Source organism: Ascaphus truei, unplaced genomic scaffold (genome assembly GCF_040206685.1).
Source record: "Ascaphus truei isolate aAscTru1 unplaced genomic scaffold, aAscTru1.hap1 HAP1_SCAFFOLD_1581, whole genome shotgun sequence".
In the NCBI taxonomy this organism is placed as follows: domain Eukaryota; kingdom Metazoa; phylum Chordata; class Amphibia; order Anura; family Ascaphidae; genus Ascaphus; species Ascaphus truei.
In genome coordinates, this window is record NW_027454472.1 from 43,257 (window position 1) to 70,769 (window position 27,513).

Here is a 27,513-nt window from a genome sequence, read left to right on the forward strand (position 1 = left end):
AGTGCCTGAAGCCTACAATGGGTGGTGTACTAGTGAGCAGTGCTTATCCCCATTGGGGATTTGTATTCTGATTCCTGTTGAGTGTTGTTTCTTGTTGCGCTCCCCTTATTGTTTGTTTATTTGTGTCAATTTAGAGGTACTCTTCCCCGCCAGCACGTTTATAATAAACTCATTTGTTTGTAGAAATCATTGTCCAGGGTGACAGGGTTTTATGACACCTAAAATCAAAATGATTAAAATTGTTATTTTATTTACACCACCAGTGTCCTTAAAGCAGATGCCTAAAATATCTGGGAACATCATGAGGTTTTTCAAAGCTTCTGAAAGGTACCGTACGTGAAATCGGGACCCCTTTTTAATTGAAAATCACTGCAATGTAAAATACCTTGGAGACTGTATGTAAGAACCGGAATTATGTATCATTAAAACCAGTAAGGGATGGCGCTGCTTTTAGTATTTCCTGTAGAAAGGTTACCTTGGTTCTTAAATGCGTGTCTTGTACATTTTCCTGAAGGTCATTTCTCATTGTTTCCATCTTTTTCAGCTCCCGTGCAAAGTCTTCCTTATCCCTGTTCCACATGGCATTGCGAAGGTACCTGGAAGTGGGGAAAGTCTCATGTATTATTATTATTATTATCATCATCATCGTCTTTTATTTGTATGGCGTCAACATATTCCATAACGCGGTACAATGTGGGAATGTGGACAATAACACATTGTACGTCACAAAGTCCTTATAGGTTAGCACAAACTGAGATAAAAGGAATGAGTATTACCAGGGCTTTTTTTTTTTTAGGGGGAACACAGTGAAGGAAGACCTAATTTCCTCGCCTATGCTTCAGAACTGAGAGGAGCCTTTCCTCTGCCAAGAAAACTGAAGCCTTGTGACTGGATACACAATCTGCACCATTTTGCAGCAGACTTCCCCGGAGAAGTTTTTCACGCCCTGCCACTGTTATCTCCGATTTTTGATGAACTTTTCAGGCCTGGGAGACGAACAAAATGAAACGTAACGCACGCCAGGTTTCAAATCCTTTGTCTCAATTTATTACTCATAGGGTAATGGTTTTTATACAGAATAAAAAAAGATATTGGTTAGAGGCGTATCATAGGCGTGTCCTGGGCGTATACTAGGTGTGTCTTGGGCGTAGCTTTGATTAGAGGCGTGATTTAGGGGCAGGACATATTAGTGGCGTGACTTTTGAGACGTGTCTTTTTTCAATACAAGCAATTGTCTAAATACATAGCTTATTCATTGTCTGTTATCAAAAGAGACCTTGAGTCTTAGCAACTATATTTCACTACCTTGCTTCTTGCAGAGAACTATTCTATTATATTCTACTAAAACACCAGGAAATTGACCTTACAAAAGTATCTAGTAGTATCCTGGCCAGGAAGAATGAAATGCAATTTAGCAGAGAAACTGAGTGCATTTATGAATTATATTTCAGCAAAAAGGCTGACTACAGAATCTTAACTAGTTATGACCATACAAAATGGAAGCTTAACATGAGTGCAGACTCTGGCCTGACATACTGGTCCTAACACACAGTTCCTGTACCTTTTTTCATAGACCACATGGTAAATATGATAGGATTATTGTGATCATCTAAAATAAACACATTTTTATATGTTTTATAAAATAATTAGTATGTCATAATTATTATTTACAAAAATTAATAGCATAGGCTCCAAACGATTTTGAAATGGGAATAAATGTGTTTATTATTGCGTGCGTCCAAGAATAATTCCCTCCCGCCCTAGTCCCGACCTCACGGCAGAGTTCCCTCTGGGGGAAAAAAGCACTGAGTATTACAGTTATTGTTGGTGATCTAGGAGAATTGTATTGTATTGTATGTCTTTATTTATATAGCGCCATTAATGTACATAGCGCTTCACAGTAGTAATACATGTGGTAATCGAATAAATAACAGATAATATAAATAACAGATCATGGGAATAAGTGCTTCAGACAAACATAACATTAAGGAAGAGGAGTCCCTGCTCCGAGGAGCTTACAGTCTAATTGGTAGGTAGGGAGAACGTACAGAGACAGTAGGAGGGAGTTCTGGTAAGTGCGTCTGCAGGGGGCCAAGCTTTATGTATCATGTGTTCAGAATGTTCACAGTGCTATTCGTATGCTTCTTTAAGCAAGTGTGTCTTAAGGTGGGTCTTAAAGGTGGATAGAGAGGGTGCTAGTCGGGTACTGAGGGGAAGGGCATTCCAGAGGTGTGGGGCAGTCAGTGAAAAAGGTTTAAGGCGGGAGAGGGCTTTAGATAAAAAGGGGGTAAAAAGAAGACATCCTTGAGCAGAACGCAAGAGTCGGGGTGGTGCATAGCGAGAAATTAGGGCTGAGATGTAAGGAGGGGCAGAAGAGTGTAAAGCTTTAAAAGTGAGGAGAAGAATGGAGTGTGAGATGCGGGATTTGATTGGAAGCCAGGAGAGGGATTTCAGGAGGGGAGATGCTGAGACAGATCGAGGAAAGAGTAGAGTGATTCTGGCAGCAGCATTTAGGATACATTGTAGGGGAGACAGGTGAGAGGCAGGAAGGCCGGACAGCAGGAGGTTACAGTAATCAAGACGGGAGAGAATGAGGGCCTGAGTCAGAGTTTTAGCAGTCGAGCAACAGAGGAAAGGGCGTATCTTTGTGATATTGCGGAGGAAAAAGCGACAGGTTTTAGAAATGTTTTGAATGTGAGGGGCCAATGTGAGAGAGGAGTCGAGTGTGACCCCTAGGCAGCGTGCTTGGGCTACTGGGTGGATGATCGTAGTTCCAACAGTAATGTGGAAGGAGGTAGTAGGGCCAGGTTTGGGAGGAAGTATGAGGAGCTCTGTTTTAGCCATGTTGAGTTTAAGGCGACGGAGGGCCATCCAGGATGATATAGCAGAGAGACATTCAGAAACTTTGGTCTGTATAGCAGGTGTAAGGTCAGGTGTTGAAAAGTATATTTGTGTGTCGTCAGCATAGAGGTGATATTTAAACCCAAAAGATGTTATTAGGTCACCTAGAGAGAGTGTGTACAGAGAAAAGAGAAGAGGTACCAGGACAGAGCCCTGGGGTACCCCCACAGAGAGATCAATATAGGAGGAGGAGGTGTTAGCAGAAGAGACACAAAGTACGATGGGAGAGGTAGGATGAGATCCAGGATAGAGCTTTGTTCCGAATACCAAGAGTATGGAGAATGTGAAGGAGAAGAGGGTGGTCCACGGTGTCAAATGCTGCAGAGAGGTCGAGTAATATGAGCAGAGTGTAATGACCTCTGTCTTTGGCAGCATGGTGGTCGTCAGTTATTTTAGTGAGGGCTGTTTCCGTGGAGTGAGCAGTGCGGAAGCCAGATTGTAGAGGGTCTAGGAGAGAATAGGTGTTGAGAAAATGGAGCAAGCGAGAGAATACAAGACGTTCAAGGAGTTTAGAGGCAAAAGGCAGGAGGGAGACAGGTCGATAGTTAGAAAGACAGGTAGGGTCAAGCTTGCTGTTTTTGAGTAATGGTATGACTGTTGCATGTTTGAAGGAGGATGGAAAGGTTCCAGAGCAGATGGAGGAGTTAAAAATGTGTGTGAGCGTAGGGATTATAGTAGGAGCAAGAGGTTTTAGGAGATGGGAGGGAATGGGGTCAAGAGGGCAAGTGGTAGAGTGAGAAGTGGCGATCAACAGCGACACATCCTCCTCTGAGACAGTGGAAAAAGAGTCAAGGAAAGCAGGAGGAGAGTTAGGAAGAGGTGTAGGATGGGAAGAAGAAACAGAGGGGATGTTCTGACGTATGGATTCCACCTTTTCCTTAAAATAGTCAGCAAAGTCCTGAGTGGAGATGGAGGAAGGAGAGGCAGCTGAGGGTGGTTTGAGTAGAGTATCAAGTGACAAATGAGAATGACTAGTCTTGTGATCATCAGAGGTGGGTGAAACCTTTATGCAGATTTGTAAATGGGTTCCGGGAAATCAGCGCACCTCCAAGTAAGAAACAGAGATAACGAAGCACGTCCTGGCAACGCTATAGAGATTAACCGGTGAGATATGCACGTACGTGTAATGCGCCTGCACCCAGGCATGTAAAGCTTTCTTTTTACTCCTCCGCTCCCAAACTGATACAGATGAGCTCCGAAACCTTTGTTCTTTTAAAAAGTCCAACTTTTTATGTAAAAAAAACAGGTTAACACTCACATAGGTGGAATGAGTATTTTAACATAAAAGTTGGACTTTTTAAAAGAACAAAGGCTTCGGAGCTCATCTGTATCTGTTTGGGAGCGGAGGAGTAAAAATTAACCTTTACGTGTCTGGGTGCAGGCGCATTACACGTACGTGCATATCTCGCCAGTTAATCTCTATAGAGTTGCCAGGAAGGACTTCACTATCTTGCTTTTCTCTGTTTCTTACTTGGAGGTGCGATGATTTCCCTGAACAAATCTTCAACCTAAGAACTGGGAACCGTTCTTTCTTCAAGCAGCACCCCATCACTAGTTTATTCAGTTTAGACACCGTTATTCTGAACACTTCTTTTATTGTGTTATAGTTAGATTTGTAAATGGGGTACTGTTTGGATATTTGCAACAAATTACCCCATAACGAATAATGTTTTACCCAACTTGTAGTAACCAAGGAGGAAGAGGGAGTAGGAGGTATGATGCCTTGTGTTGGACCCACAGGTAGTAGATCTGTTAGAAGCTCTCAAACTTCCCAGGGTTTCCCGATAAAGGACCCTGAGAAGTTCGAAAGCTTGTAACATATTTTGTTGGTCCAATTAAAGTTAATCCCACCTACTCCCTCCTTTGTTATTACATGGAAGACAGGACCAACACGGCGACACATCCTTCTTTGCTTACCAAACACTGAAATTTGCAACAACTCTTGCAGATTTCCGAAATACTCTTAACAAAACTCACAAAAAGGGTGAATGTTCATAGAATATAAAACAACCAGTGTTATTATGATGATAAGCAGCAGTGCCAGCCTAACTTCCAGTCTATTGCTTTCAGTATTCATCATTCCTTGTAGCTGTGAAGTCCTCTGGAAAGCAGTGGCCTAGAACACTATTAAATAGGATGTAAAACCGTAGTCGCTGTCCAAGGGTGGAGTTGAACTCAAACAAAAGGAATGAAACTAAAATCTTCTCCTGTATGGTAAAACACGGCATCCGAGAGCAGGAGCCATGAACCCGGACTAGAATGGAGTTAGAAATAGATGGATTCCAAAGGATTAGGAGAAAGGCTAAAACTAGGATGGAATGTGGAAGCTTGTACAGCTCTGTCCTGAACATGCATACGCAATCCATAGCATATTTGCTTCACATGAGCTTTTAATAACCCGTGGATATAAAGAGGTTACCCAAAAGCCCTCTATTTGAGCAGGTAAACTCCCAGCAGATCCTACACTACTTCCAGTAGAAGAAATACAAAAGATACTGTATAAAATAGATACTGTAGGACCACCTGATTTGGTCATCCAATGACGTGGTTGCAGGCTTGAAATGTTTTGGCCAAAGGGTTGAACTAAATGACCCGTACTTATGAAGAAATAATAGAGAAAAAACATATAGTAATTTACTGAATCATTTGTCATATTGGATGTGCATTGGGACTTCTTTGTTTGTTGTAGTATACTTGGTCACTTTCCCAGTGGCACACCAATTGACATAAACATATTAATATATAATATTGTGGGTCTGGGTTTTGAGCTTGCTAAGATTGTGTATGGCTAAGCTGAATACCTGGCTTGTAAACGACATTTAGTAACACCCACACAACCTCTCTATGTCCATGCTTTTATTCCCTATCCCATTTACCGTACTCACTCCTCCTGAGTCCCTCCTGCTACCAGCAGAAGATAAGAGGAGGTGCAGCAGTCACAAAAATACTGTGCACAAGGGTTCTCCTTAAAATGGTGGGAACCTTCTTTTTGAAGGTTTTGTGTCCTTTCCCCACATCATGGCACCTTACACCTTTGTGATGTAAGAAATATGTAGACATGCTGAAGAAGGGGGCATGGGATTTACGGGGTGTACCGACCTGGCACAAGCTCGGTGGCACCAGATTTGGCACAGGTCAATGGGTTTTTGCCCTTGCGAATCCTTGGCATGAACATCTGCTCCTGCTTCCACTAATGTCACCACGCAGTCCTGCAGTCCCTCACTGGAAGCCTGGTGAAGGGGAGTCACTTTGCTGTTGCTGCGGCTAAAATAAATAAAGTATATATATATATATAGGTGTGCGTGCGCGTAGCCTCTGCCTACTGAGCTACTAACTGTAGCTTTAGGCCTGGGCAGGATGAGGAAGGATGGAAAGCTGATTCCAGCTTCACCACAAGGGGGATTAATTGAACAGTTTGAAAACAATTAATAGCTTTCACCTCGTCAGCCCAGTCCCAGGTCAGACTGTCCAGGGGACGCAGTCTTTATTGTGTATAAGGTACTATCAAATAGAGGCTTTTCACATGGCCAAAAGAGGGGTCTGAGCATCGTAGGATTCACAACTTGGGGCCACTCTATTGGCTGTAGGCTCTAACAGACTACTGGGAACTTGACCTGGGGGCTCCAGCATCTAGGTTTCCTTTTGGTTGTTCCAAACTAACTTAACACAGACACTGCAACTTCTAGCTTAGCCCAAAGTAACTTATAGCTACAATTGGCCAGTATCCTTAGTGAAGATAAACTTTTTTGAAGAATTAATCCATCTCTATACATACTGTAGATGGATGGATGGATATGTAGTGGGATAGATGGATGGAAGGATATGTAGTGGGATAGATGGATGGATATATAGCTGGATGGATGGATGGATATGTAGTGGGATAGATGGATGGATATGTAGTGGGATAGATGGATGAATATGTGGTGGATGGATGGATATGTAGTGGGATAGATGGATGGATATGTAGTGGGATAGATGGATGGATATGTAGTGGGATAGATGGATGGATATGTAGAGGGATAGATGGATGGATATGTAGTGGGATAGATGGATGGATATGTAGTGGGATAGATGGCTGGATGGATATGTAGTGGGATAGATGGCTGGATGGATATGTAGTGGGATAGATGGCTGGATGGATATGTAGTGGGATAGATGGATGGATATGTAGTGGGATAGATGGATGGAAGGATATGTAGTGGGATAGATGGATGGATATGTAGTGGGATGGATGGATATGTAGTGGGATGGATGGATGAATGGATATGTAGTGGTATAGATGGGTGGATATGTAGCTGGATGGATGGATGGATATGTAGTGGGATAGATGGATGAATATGTTGTGGATGGATGGATATGTAGTGGGATAGATGGATGGATGGATATGTAGTGGGATAGATGGATGGATATGTAGAGGGATAGATGGATGGATATGTAGTGGGATAGATGGATGGATATGTAGTGGGATAGATGGCTGGATGGATATGTAGTGGGATAGATGGCTGGATGGATATGTAGTGGGATAGATGGATGGATATGTAGTGGGATAGATGGATGGATATGTAGTGGGATAGATGGATGGATATGTAGTGGGATAGATGGATGGATATGTAGTGGGATAGATGGCTGGATGGATATGTAGTGGGATAGATGGCTGGATGGATATGTAGTGGGATAGATGGATGGATATGTAGTGGGATAGATGGATGGATATGTAGTGGGATAGATGGATGGATATGTAGTGGGATAGATGGCTGGATGGATATGTAGTGGGATAGATGGCTGGATGGATATGTAGTGGGATAGATGGATGGATATGTAGTGGGATAGATGGATGGATATGTAGTGGGATAGATGGATGGAAGGATATGTAGTGGGATAGATGGATGGATATGTAGTGGGATGGATGGATATGTAGTGGGATGGATGGATGGATGGATGGATATGTAGTGGTATAGATGGATGGATATGTAGCTGGATGGATGGATGGATATGTAGTGGGATAGATGGATGAATATGTGGTGGATGGATGGATATGTAGTGGGATAGATGGATGGATGGATATGTAGTGGGATAGATGGATGGATATGTAGTGGGATAAATGGATGGATATGTAGAGGGATAGATGGATGGATATGTAGTGGGATAGATGGATGGATATGTAGTGGGATAGATGGCTGGATGGATATGTAGTGGGATAGATGGCTGGATGGATATGTAGTGGGATAGATGGCTGGATGGATATGTAGTGGGATAGATGGATGGATATGTAGTGGGATAGATGGATGGATGGATATGTAGTGGGATAGATGGATTGATATGTAGTGGGATAGATGGGTATTGTCACGGTAGCCCAGGTCGTTTAACACATTTATATTTAAGGGTTCAGTCAATAGGCAAAACAAGGCAATGAAATAAAATGAGGTTTATTCGGACGAAGACCTCGGAAACACATAGAAATACAGAATACAAAAATATACACACTTACTGGGGCCTGGCGATACAATCTAGCCTTTCCTAGGTGCAGGGCGCCCGCTTGAAAGGGCTAACCCTGATCGGAACTGACTTCCGGACGTCTTGGACCAAAATTCAGCCGAAAATACTGACCGGGACCTAGTCCTGAATCCCCTGGTACCGATTTCGGCATGAAATCCTGACCACGACAGCTAGAACGATTTGTAAAACTTGGCCACAAAAGAGAGGACTTAGTCTAGCGAGGCACGCTTTTCTAGCTTCAAAATGAAGCCGGTTGCATTGCTGTTTTGAACAAAGCAACTTTGAAATGCCCGCTCCAGCTTCATCGACGCAAGATGGTCTGGTACTCTGATTCGGCCGTCTCCTTACATACCCTCCGCTGTTCTATGTTCAGCATGGCGGTGTGGGGAGCGACCTATCAGAGCGTGGGAATTCCTCCCCGCCAACCAATAGAAAGAGGGGCTCCTTCTTTGGCTGATGTCAGAGGAGGGGCGTGCCAAGCCAGCCCGGGATGCCCGTGGGCCGGACATATGAATTGACCAATGGGAAACGTGCCTACATTCTTCGGCTTCCCTCAGTCGACCCATTGCCACCTATTGGGCAGGCTCCACTGGGTCTGGCAAACCAGAGGGTCCTCCCCACAGGGGGTCTCTGTTCTCCGGACCCAGCACTCTGTCCTGCCCCGTCCACTTTGCACCCCGACACCTCTCAACATCCCGACTCCTCTTTCATCTACGGACTCTATGCAGACTAACTGGCGCCTTAAATATATGCCCTGGCCGACTGCATAGAGCCTTATAGTTAATGTAAAAACACAATAAAGTACATTTAGTTACAGAATATACTTTGGGGACCTTTATACTTATAAGGGAAATAACTTGGGAATATTTGGAAATCCAGTAGTCTGGGGAACACTGGGACGCTCCGGTGTAACTCACCCCGCATGCCGGCAAATCATGCCTGCTCACCGGGGAGAATTAAACGACAACCGGCATCTTTGGCCACTGAACTCCTGCAAACAAAATAATTGCCTTTCCATTCAAATATCCCCCTAAAACTGACACACACGAAATTTTACAGTACTAGGGCTAAGGGAACATGAAATAGGAGAAAACAGGGACATTTTATTTTCCAGCAATTATTATCCCTGGTCACTGGCTTATAGAGGCAGCAGAGACCCAGCGGGTTCATGGGTAACCAGAGGGCTTAACCTTTATTAGATAGCCTGCTTACCCCCTCCCATCACAGATAGATGGATATGTAGTGGAATAGATGGATGGATGTATAGGACTATACATACATGGATTGATAGATATGTAGTTGGATGGATGGATATGTGATGGATGGATGAATATGTAGTGGGATAAATGGATGGATTGATATGTAGTGGGATAAATACATGGATGGATTGATATGTAGTGGGATGGATGGATGTGTAGTGGGATAGGTAGATGGATGGATATGTAGTGGGATAGATGGATGGATGGATATGTAATGGGCTAGATGGATATGTAGTGGGGTAAGATACATGGATACTTTCACCTCGTCAGTCCAGTTCCAGGTCAGACTGTCCAGAGGGCACCTATCTTTAGTGTGTATGAGGTACTGTGTTAAGTGGAGGCTTAAAGAGGGGGGGAGTTGTGTTCTTGGATTCCCACCTTGGGGGCTACTCTGTAGGCTCTAGCAGACTACTGGGTACTTGACCTGGGGGCTCCAGCATTTCGGTTTCCTTTTGGTTGTTCCAAACTAACTTAACACAGACACTGCTACTTCTAGCTTAGCCCAAAGTAACTCTTTATAGCTACAATTGGCCAGTATCCTACTGAAAATACACGATACCCCTTTATTTTGAAGAATTAATCTATCTCTATATATAGATAGATTAATGGATGGATATGTAGTTGGGTAGATGGATCGAGGAATATGTAATGGGATAGATGGATGGATATGCAGTGGGATAGATGGATATGTAGGGAAATGGACGGATGTATGGATGAATATGTAGTGAGATGGACGGATGTATGGATGAATATGTAGGGAGATGTATGGATGTATGGATGTGTTGTGGGATATATATATGGATGGATAGATATGTAGTTGGATGGATGGATATGTAGTGAGATGGATGGATAGATGGATGGATGCAGTGGGATAGACAGTTGGATGGATGGATAGATAGTTGGATGGATGGATACGTAGTGTGATAGATAGATGGATATGTAGTGGGTTTGATAGATAGATAGATAGATAGATAGATAGATAGATAGATAGATAGGTAGATAAATAGATAGATGAATATGTGTGAGATAGATTGATTCATCTGTAGTGGGATAGATAGATCGCTATGCAGTGGGATAGATAGATATGTAGTGGGTGTCAGGAATAGCCCTGACATATTTTCCTAAGTCTCCCTCTCTCCAAGTTCCCTTGTCTGTCCACTGGGTGTGCTACTGTTTTCTGTCTGCTCCTGGTTTCCTCTGTCTGTCTCCTCTTGGTGCACCTGTCCTTTGTCTCTGCCTGTCCTTATAGTTTCCTGTTTCCTGTGCGTCCTTGCTTTTGTTTTGTGTCCAAACTCCTTCTGCCATGCCCTGATTTGTTTCTGTTTCTGTTTAGTCCTGTACATATTACAGGCCCTTGCTAGTGTTCTGGCTTGTTCCCGTTGCTTTACTGCTCCCTGGTCTCAGTTCCTGCTCCCCTGCCCTGTTCTTGCCTTCCTGCTGTCAACCCCTGCCTGGACCCTGACGATCCTTGCCTGCCGCCTGCCACCGAACCCTGCCTGTGACACTGACGATCCTTGCCTGCCGCCTGCCACTGACCTCTTAGCCTGTGACCCCGACGATCCCTGCCTGCCACCGACCTCAGCCCGTGACCCAGACCATTCTTGCCTCCCCTGCTGTTCTGGCCACCGAAGTCCTACCCGCTCCTGGAGTCTCTCACGTGACTGTGAGATTGAAAGATAGATATGTAGTGGGATTGCTAGATGGATATGTAGTGGGATTGATAGATGGATATGTAGTGGGATTGATAGATGGATATGTAGTGGGATTGATAGATGGATATGTAGTGGGATTGATAGATGGATATGTAGTGGGATAGATGGATGAATGGATATTTAGAGGGATAGATAGATGGATCAATAGATAAGTAGTGGGATAGATAGATGGATGGATGTGTAATGGGATAGATGGGTGGATATGTAATGGGATAGATAGATGTAGTGGGATGGATAGATGATAGGTAGATCCCAATTCAGTAAAATAAATAGGTGTATAGGGAAACACATATACTGTACAGTTATTGCAACAATCTTAGTCTAAGGCACGTGTGGCCAACTCCAGTCCTCAAGGTCCACCAACAGGTAAGGTTTTTGGAATATCACTGCTTCAGCACAGGTGGCTGAATCAGTGGCTCAGCCGAAGATTGAGCCACCTATGCTGAAGCAGGGATATCCTGAAAACCTATTAGTGACCCTTGAGGACTGGAGTTGGCCACTCCAGCTCTAAGGTATCTTCATCCAACAATTTTTGGTCTGATCTCTGTGCCTATCAATGGTCACATTAAGGGTGTGTTAGAGAGAGCTCTAGCTAAATGATATAAGATATTACTTACACATTAACATCGGATCCATGGTCTATTAGATACCGCAAACACTCCAGTGCCCGAGATCCAATCTTCTGGTTTAAGACCAGATGGATAGGCCTCAAACCAGAATGGCTGGGCAGGTCAACATTCACTTTGTAGTCTTCAACTAATAATTTCAAACACTGAAGCCTACCATGAAGAGCTGCCAGGTGCAGGGCTGAGAAACCCTGTAACAAAACACAAAGACCTTCATCAGGAGTATTAAGTGTACCCCAACTTTCCCGTATCTTTAAAACGTGGTCTTCTTATTCTCTCCTCTACCACTCCCAACTTCAGCTGCCATCTCTTTTACTTTCCTGCTACTGCCTCCTCTCTTTCTTTTGTACCCCTATTCTTTTATCTTTTTAATTTGTATCAGCGCTCTCTCTGGCTTCCCCGTTACTTACCCTCTATAATAATAGCAGGTTCTTGTATAGCGCTGCTAGTTTTACGTAGCGCTTTACAGAGACATTTTGCAGGCACAGGTCCCGGCCCCCGTGGAGCTTACAATCTATGTTTTTGGTGCCTGAGACACAGGGAGATAAAGTGACTTGCCCAAGGTCACAAGGAGCCGACACCGGGAATTGAACCAGGCTCGCCTGCGTCAAACTCCGTGCCAGTCAGTGTCTTTACTCACTAAGCCACTCCTTCTCCCAAGCCACTCGCTGAGCCACTCTCCTTCTATCCTCTCCCTCCTCTAAAACACTACACTATTCTCTCCATTTCCCTGGGCATTAAGTGGTATATATTCATTAAGCAGTTTTAGCACAGTGTTATCTCATAACAGTGCAAATGATAATTAGCATGTTTCTCACCAAAGAACTAAAGTAGTATTATTGATTCATTTTTCCTGAAAGCATTATTTTTGTCCTAAATACATCAAAAAGAGATGATAACAACTATTATTATTATTATTAGGCTAATTATGGCTTAATTCATTTTAGCTTTAAGGTTCACCAGGTTACATTTGTCAATCTTCGCAAACGCATAAAAGTTTGTCAGCCATTTTTTTTTTGCTCACAAATCCACGTGAAAGCATAAAAATGCACTTAACACCTCCATTTTGCTGCGTTTTTTTTTCTTTTTTCTTTTCTGGTTCGTTTCAGCAAACTTTTGAATCTTATTTGGTGAGAAAAAGCAAAAGTTCCCACAAATGGAGAAAAAAAAAAAAAAAAGTAATTAACGGCGAGATTTTGACACAGAGCACCGGCCGCGAAGACGAAAGTTTGCACAACCGAAATAATAATTTAAAAAAAAAACAGCGGTAAGTTTTCCCCCCAACTCTCACCCGCGAACGTTCGTGCAGATTTCACTACAACAATGTTGAAAAGTTCACCTTTCTCTAGTTTTGGTTAACGTGTAGAAATAATGTTACAGCGCGTCACACGTATATAAAGTAGGAGTTATTAGCTGATGTGCTGTGCTGGGAGTACACAATCAGACAAAGGCTCATAGTTGCCGCCGAAACGTTGGATCATCATTGGGTCATTAAATACCTTCTGATTTGGAAGATCGTAGTGCAGGGGAGGCTAACTCCAGTCTACAGGGGTCACCAACAGGCCAGGTTTTAAGGATTTCCCTGCTTCAGTCATTGACTGAGCCACCTGTGCTGAAGCAGGGATATCCTTAAAACCTGGCCTGTTGGTGGCCCTTGAGGACTGGAGTTGGCCACCCTTGCGGTAGTGCCTGCTCGTTTCTCTTCTGTTCTAGGAGCGGAGACATTTCTTTTTGCCGTCATGTCACAATGCAATATTAGGTGACGAGGGTCCTGAACAGAGTGAGAGATAGAGAACACGGAAGATACGAGAGGGAGCGGAGGAGAACAATGAGGATTTGGGTTTTTCATCCTTGGACATCACTAGACTGTAAAAACAAAAAAAACAAGCGTTCAAGGTTCGACTTGAGCTCAGACACAATTCTTTCTTGATATGCACAACTTGTACCGGATTTGAAGCCCGTGACAGGTAAAAGTAACGCAGTGCCTACAGTAGCCTTGCAAATCGTGGTGCTCATTACAATGTTAAGCCACCAGGACTTTTCCGAGTGCTTTTGCTGCCGTCGGTGGGATAACTCCGCCTATCCATCTGTAATCCAAGAATGTACACACTGGAAAGCATAACTATGCCCCCAGGGAGAGAACAGTATGACAGGCACTTAAACACCAATACTACAGAGTTGCCAACTACCCCAATGTGATTGGCATTATAGACTGCACACGTAGCATCAGAGCTGTCTAGTCTAAAATACAGGTGCAGCAAGACTTAATAATAATAATAATAATAATAATAATTTTATTTATATAGCGCTTTTCTCCCAATGGGAATCACAGCACTTCACAGTTACAAATAGGGGAAAAGAAGAAAATATTTAAGGTAATAAACGAGACCAAATAGGTTGTATTCCAATACTGCTGCGACATCAGCAAAAAAACATTATATCCTATTGTAATCTGGGAATATCCTTAGTTGCAATTCAGGAAAGTATTGGCATATTTAGAAATATTTCGATATTTAGAACTTATCATTGAGTCATTGAACCTTAGCACCTATACAGTGCCAATACTTTCCTGAATTGCAACTAAGGATATTCCCAGATTCCAATAGGATATAATGGTTTTTTGCTGATGTCGCAGCAGTATTGGAATACAACCTATTAGGTTATAATATATAAACATAATTGCCTATTTACCCACACTGCTACTGCTCTACGGGGATTTTTTACAAGTGTTTTATCATTTTTTCACAGTGTAACATATATGAAATATTTGATCTTATAAAATTGTATTGTATTATTTTTTTATTTTATGAAGACCCTACCTTTTTGGAGAGAGCCATATTTACTCTCAATACTTACCTTTATCAACCATATACAGTACTATTATAGAGTGCATGTAATTGGAGGGTCTTTTTGTTGATCCCTTTGGGGACCGATTTGTTAAACACTGCATTTGTAATTTTCCTCTATTGCACCTTGATTTGTATCCTACTTATGTAATGGGAGAGCAGAATAGAGTATCTGTTTTGTTTGTTTCCCCTGAACGGATGTCTATTGCAGTGTTTTTCAACCAGGGTTCCTGGGAACCGTTGGTTTCCCCAGGCATCCCCAAAGGGTTCCCTGTAATTTTCAGGTAATTTTAAAAATTGTACCAAATACAGAAGAATTTGCAATGTATCTGATGTCAGACGTGATTTAAAGAGGGTTGGGGTTCCTTGCAATGCATATGATCTCAGATGCGCTATTAGAGAGGGTTGGGGTTCCTTTCAATGTATCTAAACTCAGGCACGCTATTAGAGAGGGTTGGGGTTCCTTACAAAGCATCTGATCTCAGACGCGCTATTAGAGAGGGTTGGGGTTCCTTACAATGCATCTGATCTCAGACGCGCTATTAGAGAGGGTTGGGGTTCCTTACAATGCATCTGATCTCAGACGCACTATTAGAGAGGGTTGGGGTTCCTTACAATGTATCTAAACTCAGGCGCACTATTAGAGAGGGTTGGGGTTCTTTACAATGCATCTGATCTCAGACGCGCTATTAGAGAGGGTTGGGGTTCCTTACAATGCATCTGATCTCAGACGCTATTAGAGAGGGTTGGGGTTCCTTACAATGCATCTGATCTCAGACACGCTATTAGAGAGGATGGGTGTTTCTCAGAATTTCAGATAGGGTTCTGTAACAGGGACTTATCTCTGTTTATATTAAAGGCTCTAGTGGGCTGAGAAATCCTGCAGAGAGCTGGTTAATTGATTAGCTGCAAATACCTCTACTAGGCAATACACCTTTGGGTTCACGTTGCCAATCCTGGTCCATCCCCACCCTATTTTTAAATACACCACACATGTTTTTTCTTTATTAATTATTAGTGTGTAAACCTTTTTTAATATTATTCATTAAATGTTATGTTTTAATAGTCCTGGAGTGCATCCAAAAATGAGCTTCTAGCTAGAGAGTGGGGGTCAAATCACCATACTCTCTATTTTGTGATATACAGTACATGTTTTAATTTCCCCCAAACTGTCTCCTGGTGTGTCCATCTGAACATGCTTCTTACAGGTTTCTGAACCAAAAAAGGTTGAAAACCACTAGTCTATTGACATGAGACATCAAAAAGCAGGCTAAAGTTCTTCCCATTTGAAGCAAATCAAATATCTTATGGATATCCATCCGTCACTATACTCTTTATGACACTTACATGTCTGTCTGTTTTGACCTCTGAATTTGCCAATTGTAAGCCGAGTTGCAACCAGTTCAGGTTTCCAATGGCGGCGGCTGTTAACTGGTCTCGCTCCACATTCACCTCCCCTACAGTATTCTGCTTTATCTGGGCGCCGACAGAAGCTGTTCCGGTGGGTCTGCAGCAAACAGAGAAACAAATCACATTCAACATATTGAGACCTGTTGCCTCTCATTCATGAGTAGAGATGGGCAATTTTGTTTTTCTGTGGATTAGGATCCACCTCAGATCGGACTGTTCCTTTGGGCCACGGATTTCCGCGAATCGGTCTCAAAAAAAGGTCGATTCGTCTTTTCCAGGCAATCCAATCCGCGCGTTCCGCAATCCGCTGGTGAATTTTAAGAATCCAATCGGCAGATTCAACCATCCGCACGGATGGCTGAATCCACAGATTGGATTCTTAAAATCCACCAGCGGATTGTATCCAATGGTGGTTTTGGATTAATCCGCACGGATTAAAACTGGAACAATCCGTCAACGGATTTTACACCTCGGAGCGGATTTTGAATGGAAAGCTGGGGAAATTCCACAAAACGGATTTTGACAGTTTCGTCTGCACTCGTGAGGACCGAGCTTCACTTATTTTGAACATTCGCTGTCTCATTCCTTTCAATCGTTTTTAACTCTTGCAAAACAAAATCCTCCCTACGAACAAAGTGAACTAATGGCAGTGACATATTAAAGGGGTTACATCTGGTTACTGGTGCTATTGTTACCCAAATCAGATTTTGAAATCCTATTTGCTGTGTAAATGTGGTGAGCTGAGACTTGGGAGTCACTGGTTACTGGAGTTGCGCCATTGTCTTCAAATTTGATTCACAACATTTGTTGCAATTTCCTGTTTAATTTTGAACTTTTTTTGTGACATTTTAAGGAAAGTTTACATTGGTTAGGAATATATGAAAATAAACAAATGCAAAATGATTAGATGACATGCAGATGATAAGTACAAGGTGGCACTCTATATGTAAACCAGTTGCGTACTCAATGTTCAAAGAACTAGATTGGCCATCACTTGAGTCTAGGCGCAAAGTTCACCTTTCCTGTCTTGCCTTCAAATACAGACAAGCCAACAAGTACTCTAAAACTTGCCTTAAACTAGTCAGGTACATGCTGGGTACATGCTGGGTACATGCTGGGTACATGCTGGGTACATGATGGGTACATGATGGGTACATGATGGGTACATTTCAGTGCCATTTCTGCAGAGACTAATGGCCCATCGGATTAACACAGCAGGAGTTCCTGGCAGTCCCATTCAGTTTGAATGGGACTGCCAGGGACCCCCGCTGTTAATCCGATGGCCTTTAGTCTCTGCAGAAATGTGTGAAATGTTGCAGCATGTACCCAGCATGTACCCAGCATGTACCCAGCATGTACCCAGCATGTACCCAGCATGTACCCAGCATGTACCCAGCATGTACCTGGGTCTTTTTGGAGATTGCCCCAGGTTTGTTTTAGAATAATCGTCAGCACTACAATACTTATTGGGCAAGCTACCCATCTATCTGAACAAGCTCCTCACCTCTACCACATGCAGCACTTATCATCTGAGATCTGACTCCAAAAGACTGTTCATGGTCCCAAGGCTCAACAAAGTATCCGGCCGCTCTTCCTCTTACCGTGCACCCCAAAACTGGAACAGTCTACCGGAGACTCTCACAGACGCCACCAGTCTAAGTTAATTCAAAACTAAAGCTGTCTCACTTTTTAATCTGGTCTGTAACTGTTACATACGCCTATAATATATATTATCTCTAAGGCTGCGTCCATGGTAAGTTCAGCCGTGCGGAGGCGCGCTCAGGGAAAGCGCTGCTTTCCCTGGCTATGCTACGTGCGCCGTCCGTGGGCATGTCTAGGGGCGTGCCAGTGATGTCACAGAGCTGGTTCGCCCTCATTGGGCGAACCGCTCACGAGACCGGCCTGTCGCGCCAACAAATCAGTTTGAACTGATTTCTTGCGCAACGCCCGCCCCCTCCCACTTCCGCACGCGTGCGCCCGCACGCCACATGAAAGCGATCACTGCCTTGGGCAGTTTGATTGGTCAGCGTGCGCACGCCACCGCACAGTCTGCCCGACCATTGACGCAGCCTTACTGTGCATGCAATGTCTTGTATATAATGTATAACCTTGCTCACCTAATGTAACTATGTATTTGTAACCATATATTTGTCATCATAACTCTGTGTCCAGGACATACGTGAAAATGAGCGGTAACTCTCAATGTATTACTTCCTGGTAAAACATTTTATAATTAAATAAATAATAGTGCCCTAGGATCCAGAGCGGCAGACAGTAGTCAAGATTCACAAATCATTCACACTGACAAATATCCTGATGTAACAAAAGATAGCACACAACATTGCTGGCAGAAGAAATTCCCAGGGAAAGACCATTACCAAAGAAACAATACAGCTGGGCTCTCTAAGTAGTTCTTCAAAGGAGCCAGACCAGAAAACATTTAGAAGTAGAAGGGCCACATGCTGATTGTAATATCATTTTGCATTAAATGGAACAGTTCCCAGTGGTCAGTAAGAACACTATGGTCCAGAGATAAGCAAAAATGACTTTCAAGTGAAAACACATATTCGACATACAGTACACACACAGCCACTGATGTGGAATCCTTTCAAACACGAAGCAATATCTAAAGGTGATAAATAACACCTAAGAAAAATATGACCGGAGGACATGGGGTAATGGAAGAGAAGGGGAAGAGGGGGGGAGACAATAAGGGCAATGAAATCAAGGGAAAAGAGGAGAGCAACGTTTCAGGGGGAGGGGGAGGGGGTAGGGTACCTTCTTCAGGCCCATTCCCAATGATATGCGGGATCAATGGTACTTCCCTCACCCTGAACTAAAGCCTCCTAAAAACAAAGAAATAGTGAACTGCTGCAACCACTACTGCATATAGGGATAAGCCCAAGCAAACCCACACTGATAACACCTACTGTATTAAGTCAGACCAAATACTGGACAAAATAATGCAACCACATACTGTATAATGTATTAGGACAATGTGGTTCAGTTAGCAGCTGTAATGAACATCATGTAATACAGCACTATGGTACAGGTGAGTGCGCAACCCCAGCTCACATAGGGAGAAGAAGTCAATCAGAACAAGCTGACACTGTAAGGTAGAACATCAGCAAGGTTCCGGCTTGGCACAAGCTAAAAGCAGACATGCAAGTCTACTGTATCACGATCGTATCCTGGAATGGCGTCTCTGCTGCAGGTGTCGGCTTATTCTGATTGTCCATTTTCTATAATATCTATGTGTGGTAGGATATTCGAAGATAGCAGGAGAAAAATGTGTTATTAGATTTAGCACAAAGGATGGCCCTTAGTATTACTATTATATTTAGTTATATCGGTATATATATATATATATATATATATTTAAGTATTGCAGGAGGAGGGGTGAGCTATATATTTATATCTATTAATATTAAAGGCTATGTCAAGAACCAATGTGTTTATAACCATTTATATAGAAGAACTGAACTGGCAATGGTTTTATATAAGTTATAGATAGATAGATTTTTTATAATAGTACTGTATATCTATTCAGAAGAAGCGTACATATATTTATATCAAATGAAAGATCAGAGAGATAGAATGTGGGAAAATTTTGTTTGTATAGATTACCCAAGTCTAGGTATTTAAATTTGACTGTGAAATAGGTAGGCATATCAAATGTAATTACACTATGTATTGTGCGGGAGATTTTATTTTTAGTTTGGTACAGTTAAAAACTAATGTAACTATAAGAGCAGAAATGTTTGTGTAATGGTGGAGAAGAGTGTTATATTTATGTACCTGACAATATGGCTAATGTTACCTATGATATAAGGCAAATAAAAAAGAATAGTGTTTAAATTGGGAGACTTTTTGAAAAGTATTCTATGGCAGGAATTTTGGATTAGGCACATGGTTTAGATCACTAGGAGCGAAACTTGTGTGAGGTCTGAATATGTGTATGTGTGTTTGTTGTTATATTTATTGTTATCTCTTGCCTTAAAGGATTGATCACCAACCTGACCGTTCAAGTTATTCTCTCCATGCCCCTCCAAGAAGATATATACTGTATGAAGAACAAACAGAAACCTCTCTTGTACAACAATACCGTCCTGATGTGATCCAACAACAAATAAATGCTTGCCAGGGTGGGTGTGTGGGAGACGGTGGGTGAGTGACTGGGTGGGTGACAGTGACTGGGTGGGGTGACTTACCTTGCCGCCGGATGCTTTCCCCTGCTGCCCCCGATATCCCCTGCTGCCCGGGACGGGAGGTAGGCTTGGGGGCATGGTAGGTGGGCTCGGGAGGGGGTGCCACGGGAGGTGAGCTCGGGAAGCGGGCCGTAGTAGGAGCTTGTACTTCCCCCTCCGTCCCACGTAACGTGCGGGCCGCAGAGGAGCTGGTACTTCCTCCTCTGTCCCACGTTGGGAGCGGGGGGGAGGAAGGGAGCGGTACCGCGGGGGGAATCACCGCCATTTTTTTTCAACTTGAGTGGGGGGGACGGGACACACCGCGCAGCCAGCCTCGCTGCGACCCGGCAATTTTGGTTCCGTGGCCCGGTGCCGGGTCGCGACCCACCATTTGGGAAACGCTGTTATAGACTATTGAATGAGTATGATCATGCTTTGCAATAAACTACATATTATCAAATGAACCCCGTTTGTCAGTTTGGAACATTGACACAGTCTTTTCCCTTCATTTCATTGCTCTTGTTGTCTTTCTCCCTCCCTTTCCCCCCTCTCCTTCCCTTTATTCCCTTCCGTCCCTTACCCCATGTCCTCAGCCATATTTTTCTTAGGTGTTATTAATCACCTTTAGATATTGCTTCGTGTTTGAGAGGATTCCACATCAGTGGCTGTGGGCCTATGTCGATTATGTGTTTTCACATTAAAGTCATTTTTGCTTAGTATCTCTAGACCACAGTGTTCTTACTGACCGCTCGGAACTGTTCCATTTGTTACAGTCATTGTGGAGGGTTTAGTGTTCCTCGTGTTCCCACTGCACCACAAATCACCATATTAGAATCTTATTATCCTCATTGAGTGCTGTCTAAATATATATATATCATTTTATATCAAATCTAAAGACTTGAAAATTATTATATTTCAACATTATGCAAGCGTTTATATTTACATTTATATTACATTACCTTAAGCTGCGAGTGAGTTTCAGAGTGAAAAACTTCACTGACAGAAGCTCCCTAAGTAACTGCTGTAGTTAGAACTTAGCATGACAGGGGGTCACTCGCGGGCCACATTTGGCCTCTCGGCCGCCAGTTGGAGAGCCCAGTATGAGGAGACCAAGATATTAAAAAATGAGAATGATCAGCAATGTGATGTGGTGCTCGCCTGTGCCAGTCGCACATTGTGCAGGTCAGAAGGCTGGTACTCTACAAGTGACCAGGAAGGCCGGGCAGGATCTGGGCACTTGGAAAGAGGGCTTTTGACTGTGGAGTTTGACCACTGTGCATTACAATGGCTGAGGAGGCTCTGGGTTTGGAAATTAAGAAACAATAGTGGTGGTACACCGTGGTTCAAACACATTTCAATCACGTGCTTTAACCCATGTTTTAACATATTAAAGGAGATCATAGTGTATGTCTTCTTTTCAAGGAAACAGCAGAGCTTTACATGTGTTCCACATGTCCCAGTAACCCTTGGGGAGTCAGACATAGCAAAATGTTCAGCACTATGTTTAATGGTGCCCACTGCCATATGGTGCCAGCTCCTGATGGTCATTACTCTTTAATGTAACTGATGGACAAGGGCACATGGATTTGACTCAAAAAGAATTTATTGTGCCACAGACAACACCACGTTTCGGCCTGCTGGCCTTTCTAAAGTGAAGTGACCAGCAGGCCGAAACGTCATGTTGTCGATGGCATAATAAATTATTTTTGAGTCAATTATTTTTGAGCCAAGCCCTTGTCCATCGGTTACTTTGGATATATTGGATGAAATGCAGGTCTTCCCTGGGACTAAGGAGCACCGGTAAATGTATCACTATTTGTCTTGTTTCTGGTGTGCAGCAAACATCCACACGTTATTCCACACTTTATTCTTTAATCCCATAGCATAAATTCATTATTACACAATAATATACTTATAGTCATACTGAGGCACATTCAGTACACACAAACACTAATAAACACACAGACACAGATCAACACAAGCGTACACAGTATACACAGATCAACACATGCACACTGACACACAAACAAAGATACACATAGATCCAGACGTGCTTATCTAGTTACATGGCTGCAATGTCCCAGGCTTGGCAATGGACCATTTCTCCATTTCCCACGCATGCTGCGCAAGAGACAAGCAGTCCAGTGTCCATGCCGATTTTATATGGAAGCATCGATTCATTTCAATTGCAAAAAGTTAGCTTTAGTTTTGCTAAAGAAGAATATCTGATATTCATTGTAAATAATAAATACATTTGTACTAGGGGGTTCTTCTCCCTTTCACAGACACACTTAATTATTGATGATCACTCAGAGGTTCACCATACTGTATATCTGTTCATCAGTAGATTGCTATCCAGAATAATAATTATTTTTTTCTTGTGTAAATAGAATTTTTGCAGGCGTGAATCCCTGCCCTGTAGAGCTTACAATCTAGGTTTTGGCGCTTGAGGCACAGGGAGATAGTGACTTGCCCAAGGTCACAAGGAGCTGGCACTGGGAATTGAACCAGGTTCCCCTGCTCCAAGCTCAGTGTCCGAGTCTTTACTCACTGAGCCATTCCTGCCCTATAACCTGTGCATGCAGCCCTCAGATCTGATATGACAGAAGGTACTGTAGAGGAGAACCATTTGAAGTGAGCTTTGAAAGGCTCTGAGGGGGACCACAGCTTGAGACGCATTGCCATGTTCAGAAATTGGGCACAGCACTACTGCTTTTCAATTGCACTTTGATAATTGTACAGTTATATCCCATTGTGCAGGCATGTTCCCATTGTGCAGGCATGTTCCCATTATGCAGGTATGTTCCTGTGCAGGCGTATCCCATTGTGCAGGCATGTTCCCATTGTGCAGGCATGTTCCCATTGTGCAGGCATGTTCCCATTGTGCAGGCGTATCCCATTGTGCAGGCATGTTCCCATTGTGCAGGTATGTTCCTGTGCAGGCGTATCCCATTGTGCTGGTATGTTCCCATTGTGCAGGCATGTTCCCATTGTGCAGGTATGTTCCTGTGCAGGCGTATCCCATTGTGCAGGCGTATCCCATTGTGCAGGTATGTTCCCATTGTGCAGGCATATCCCATTGTGCAGGTATGTTCCCATTGTGCAGGCATATCCCATTGTGCAGGTATGTTCCCATTATGCAGGCGTATCCCATTGTGCAGGCATATCCCATTGTGCAGGCGTATCCCATTGTGCAGGTATGTTCCCATTGTGCAGGCGTATCCCATTGTGCAGGCGTATCCCATTGTGCAGGCGTATCCCATTGTGCAGGCGTATCCCATTGTGCAGGCGTATCCCATTGTGCAGGCGTATCCCATTGTGCAGGCGTATCCCATTGTGCAGGCGTATCCCATTGTGCAGGCGTATCCCATTGTGCAGGAGTATCCCATTGTGCAGGCGTATCCCATTGTGCAGGCGTATCTCATTGTGCAGGCATGTTCCCATTGTGCAGGTATGTTCCCATTGTGCAGGCATATCCCATTGTGCAGGTATGTTCCCATTGTGCAGGCATGTTCCCATTATGCAGGTATGTTCCTGTGCAGGCTTATCCCATTGTGCAGGCATATCCCATTGTGCAGGCATGTTCCCATTGTGCAGGTATGTTCCTGTGCAGGCGTATCCCATTGTGCTGTTATGTTCCCATTGTGCAGGCATGTTCCCATTGTGCAGGTATGTTCCCATTGTGCAGGCATATCCCATTGTGCAGGTATGTTCCCATTGTGCAGGCATATCCCATTGTGCAGGTATGTTCCCATTATGCAGGCGTATCCCATTGTGCAGGCGTATCCCATTGTGCAGGCGTATCCCATTGTGCAGGCATATCCCATTGTGCAGGTATGTTCCCATTGTGCAGGTATGTTCCCATTGTGCAGGCGTATCCCATTGTGCAGGCGTATCCCATTGTGCAGGTGTATCCCACTGTGCAGGTGTATCCCATTGTGCTGGTATGTTCCCATTGTGCAGGTACTGCATATCTCATTTACATTATGTTCCTATTGTAGATGTAGGTTCCCAATGTGCAGGTATATCCCATTGCCAGATATATCACATTGTGCAGGTATTGTATGTAACAAAAGAGCAGTTATGTTCCAAGTGTACAAGTATGTTCCCATTGTATATGTATGTTCCCATTGTATATGTATGTTCCCATTGTATATGTATGTTCCCATTGTATATGTATGTTCCCATTGTATATGTATGTTCCCATTGTATATGTATGTTCCCATTGTATATGTATGTTCCCATTGTATATGTATGTTCCCATTGTATATGTATGTTCCCATTGTATATGTATGTTCCCATTGTATATGTATGTTCCCATTGAACAGGTATGCCTAATCTAAAAGGTATGTTCACACTGTACATGTGTGTTCACATTGTACAGGTAGATCCCATTATACAATTGTGCACTATTGTAGAGGTATGTTCCTATTGTAAATGTCTCATCCCATCATACAGGTGTGTGCTGTTATCCATGTATCTTCCAACCATGCAGGTATATCGTATTGTACACGTGTTTCTATTACAGGAACATACCATCCAGCGGTACATATTAAGCAGCTATGGGTGTCCTGTACATGTGGAATACCATCTACCCCACTTGCACCTAATTCTGCCAGTGTGTTTAAAAATATTAAACAATATCCTTTTCCCACACGCAGTTATCCTATTTAGAGCTGCTGAGGGACTGGTGAAATATCACATGTAAAGGAAAAATGTTAATGTCTTAATTTGTTAAGAAGCTACAGGTCATTATCACTGCTCCTATTGCATGTGTAGCTGCGTATGTGCATGTGCACAGATACTGTAAATATAGAAAATCCAAATGTCTTATTGCTAAATATGACTCTGCATACACAGTATGAACTGCATACTGTACACAGTACCAAGGGGCTTTCATATACGGTGCCCTACTGTCTGGAATCTCTACCATCCCACACTCGCAGAGAGATTAAAGTGTACCTAATTGTATATGCCGTATGTTGGAGGGTCAGCAGGTATGTCCCATTGTACAGGTGTGCTCTCCTTGCAGGTATGTCCAATTGTACAGGTGTGTCTGCATTACAGGTATGTCCCAATGTACAGGTGTGTCCCCATTTACAGGTGTGTTCCCATTACAGGTATGTTCCATTTACAGGTGTGTTCCCATTACAGGTATGTTCCATTTAGAGGTGTGTTCCCATTACAGGTATGTCCCATTGTACAGGTGTGCTTCCATCACAGGTATGTCAAATTGTGACTGTGTGTTCCCATTGTACAGGAATGTCCCATTGTACAGGTGTGCTCTCATGACAAGTACGTCCCATTGTACAGGTGTGTTCCCATGACAGGTATGTCCCATTGTACAGCTGCGTTCCCATTACAGGTATGTCCCATTGTACAGGTACATTCCATTGTGCAGTTGTGTTCCCATGACAGGTACGTCTCATTATGCAGGCAGGTAACATTGTGCAGGTTGATTCCATTGTACAGACATGCTCCCATGACAGATATGTCCCACTGTGCAGGTAGGTCCCATTGTACAGATGTGTTCCCATGACAGTTACGGCCCATTGTACAGGTATAGTCCCATAACAGTTATGTCCCATTGTGCAGGTGTGTCCCATTGTAGATGTGTGTTCCCATTATAGGTATGTCCCATTGTACAGGTATATTCCCATTACAGGTATGTCCCATTGTGAAGGTATGTCCCATTGTATAGGTGTGTTCCCATGACAGGTATGTCTCATTGTAGATGTGTGTTCCCATGACAGGTATGTCCCATTGTAGATGTGTTCCCATGACAGGTATGTCCCATTGTGCAGGTGTGATCCCATCTTACCTGTGAGGATCAGACATGGTAGAGAATGGTCCCGGACACAGGTGAAGATTACAGGTGACTCTCTACCTGTGTGCTCCTCCTTCGGTCAAAATGGACCTGCTCCCTCCAAATAGAGAGGGCATGAAGTGTTCACATGTTTGATAGGACAGGAGACCTGGGATAAGGGAAATAAAGTCCAGAGATAGCGAGATGTATACTGTGCACAACCAGGGACTCCAGCCCGTGAGAAATCAAATCAACATGGTCGCTAGGCAACTATCCACAGAACTGAATGAACAATGTAAGGTGACCTAACCAGCAGAAGAGAGAAATATACAACTCAGTGACCAGACAAGCACAAAAGAGAAACTACTTCACCTTGTGTTTATATATATATATATATATATATATATATATATATACAGTATATACAGTGTATAGTGTGCTCTCACGAGCAGGGTCCTCGTTATCTTTTGTTTTGCCATACTGTATGTTGGTGCCTTATAATTAAATTATAATATTGATAATAATATTAATATATACTGTGGGGCCTTAGTCTATATACGCCTATGCGGCTGTTCGGACCATTTTGGGGTGTATAGAATTACCGCTGTAGACTCGGTTTCGGTGTTTAAATCTCCTAGTCTATTAAAATAAATGACGCGGTCCACTTCTAAAATAAGCCATAGTCTGTAGCAAACAAATCAGATTTCCTCTTGAGAAAGGTTTGTCTGCCCGAAACGTTGAGGATGTCTTGGGCCGCGTTTATAGCGGGCGTGATAGTGCACCTGTGCTCGAGCGCAGCGCGGACACCAGACCTCTTCTCTACGAGGCCACCCTTGGTGCGCGTGACCGCGCCAGCGCTTCTGAACGACCGCGCCAGCGCTTACGAGCGACCGCGCGGCACATTTTGGAAAAAGACACATCATTTGTTCTTTTCGCGCAACGGCCGCGAGGGCGAACCGCTCACGTGACGTCACGGCCACGCCTCCCTGTCGCGCAAACCCTATGAGCACAAATCGCTTGAGCACCAGGCACGTGCGGCGCCGTGCGCTCCGTCGCGCGCGTACGTCTACTGTAAACGCGCCCTTAGGTGTGTCAGCACTCTATATACAGTATCGTGTTGTGTTTTTTGTCCGCCATTGGTTAATTGTTCACATAACTTTGTTAATTGTCTTTTTATTTGATGAACTTTTTTTTTTTGCATGTTTTAGATTCTTTCTTGTTCTGAGCGTCACCGCTCCTCCTTTCCTTCATTAAATCACCTAGAAAAACT

The 27,513-nt window shown here is 43.4% G+C and overlaps 1 protein-coding gene and 1 long non-coding RNA gene across 2 annotated transcripts in view; one reads left to right on the forward strand and one right to left on the reverse strand.

Annotated features, from left to right (window-relative positions):
* The window catches only part of ANKRD53 (ankyrin repeat domain 53), a 46,384-nt gene extending 19,917 nt beyond the window's left edge, over window positions 1–26,467 (reverse strand). The window contains exons 1-5 of the mRNA XM_075581789.1: window positions 26,259–26,467; window positions 16,188–16,347; window positions 11,986–12,185; window positions 6,001–6,165; window positions 476–596 (exon numbers count right to left, since the gene is read on the reverse strand). Coding sequence (XP_075437904.1) covers window positions 476–596; window positions 6,001–6,165; window positions 11,986–12,185; window positions 16,188–16,347; window positions 26,259–26,275 — 663 coding nt within the window. The 5' untranslated portion in view covers window positions 26,276–26,467. The remainder of the gene's footprint in view (window positions 1–475; window positions 597–6,000; window positions 6,166–11,985; window positions 12,186–16,187; window positions 16,348–26,258) is intronic.
* LOC142476407 (uncharacterized) lies at window positions 543–1,257 on the forward strand. The gene is made up of 2 exons (XR_012791653.1): window positions 543–592; window positions 797–1,257. It is a non-coding gene; the product is annotated as an uncharacterized LOC142476407 (long non-coding RNA).
* Window positions 26,468–27,513: the final 1,046 nt, after the last annotated feature.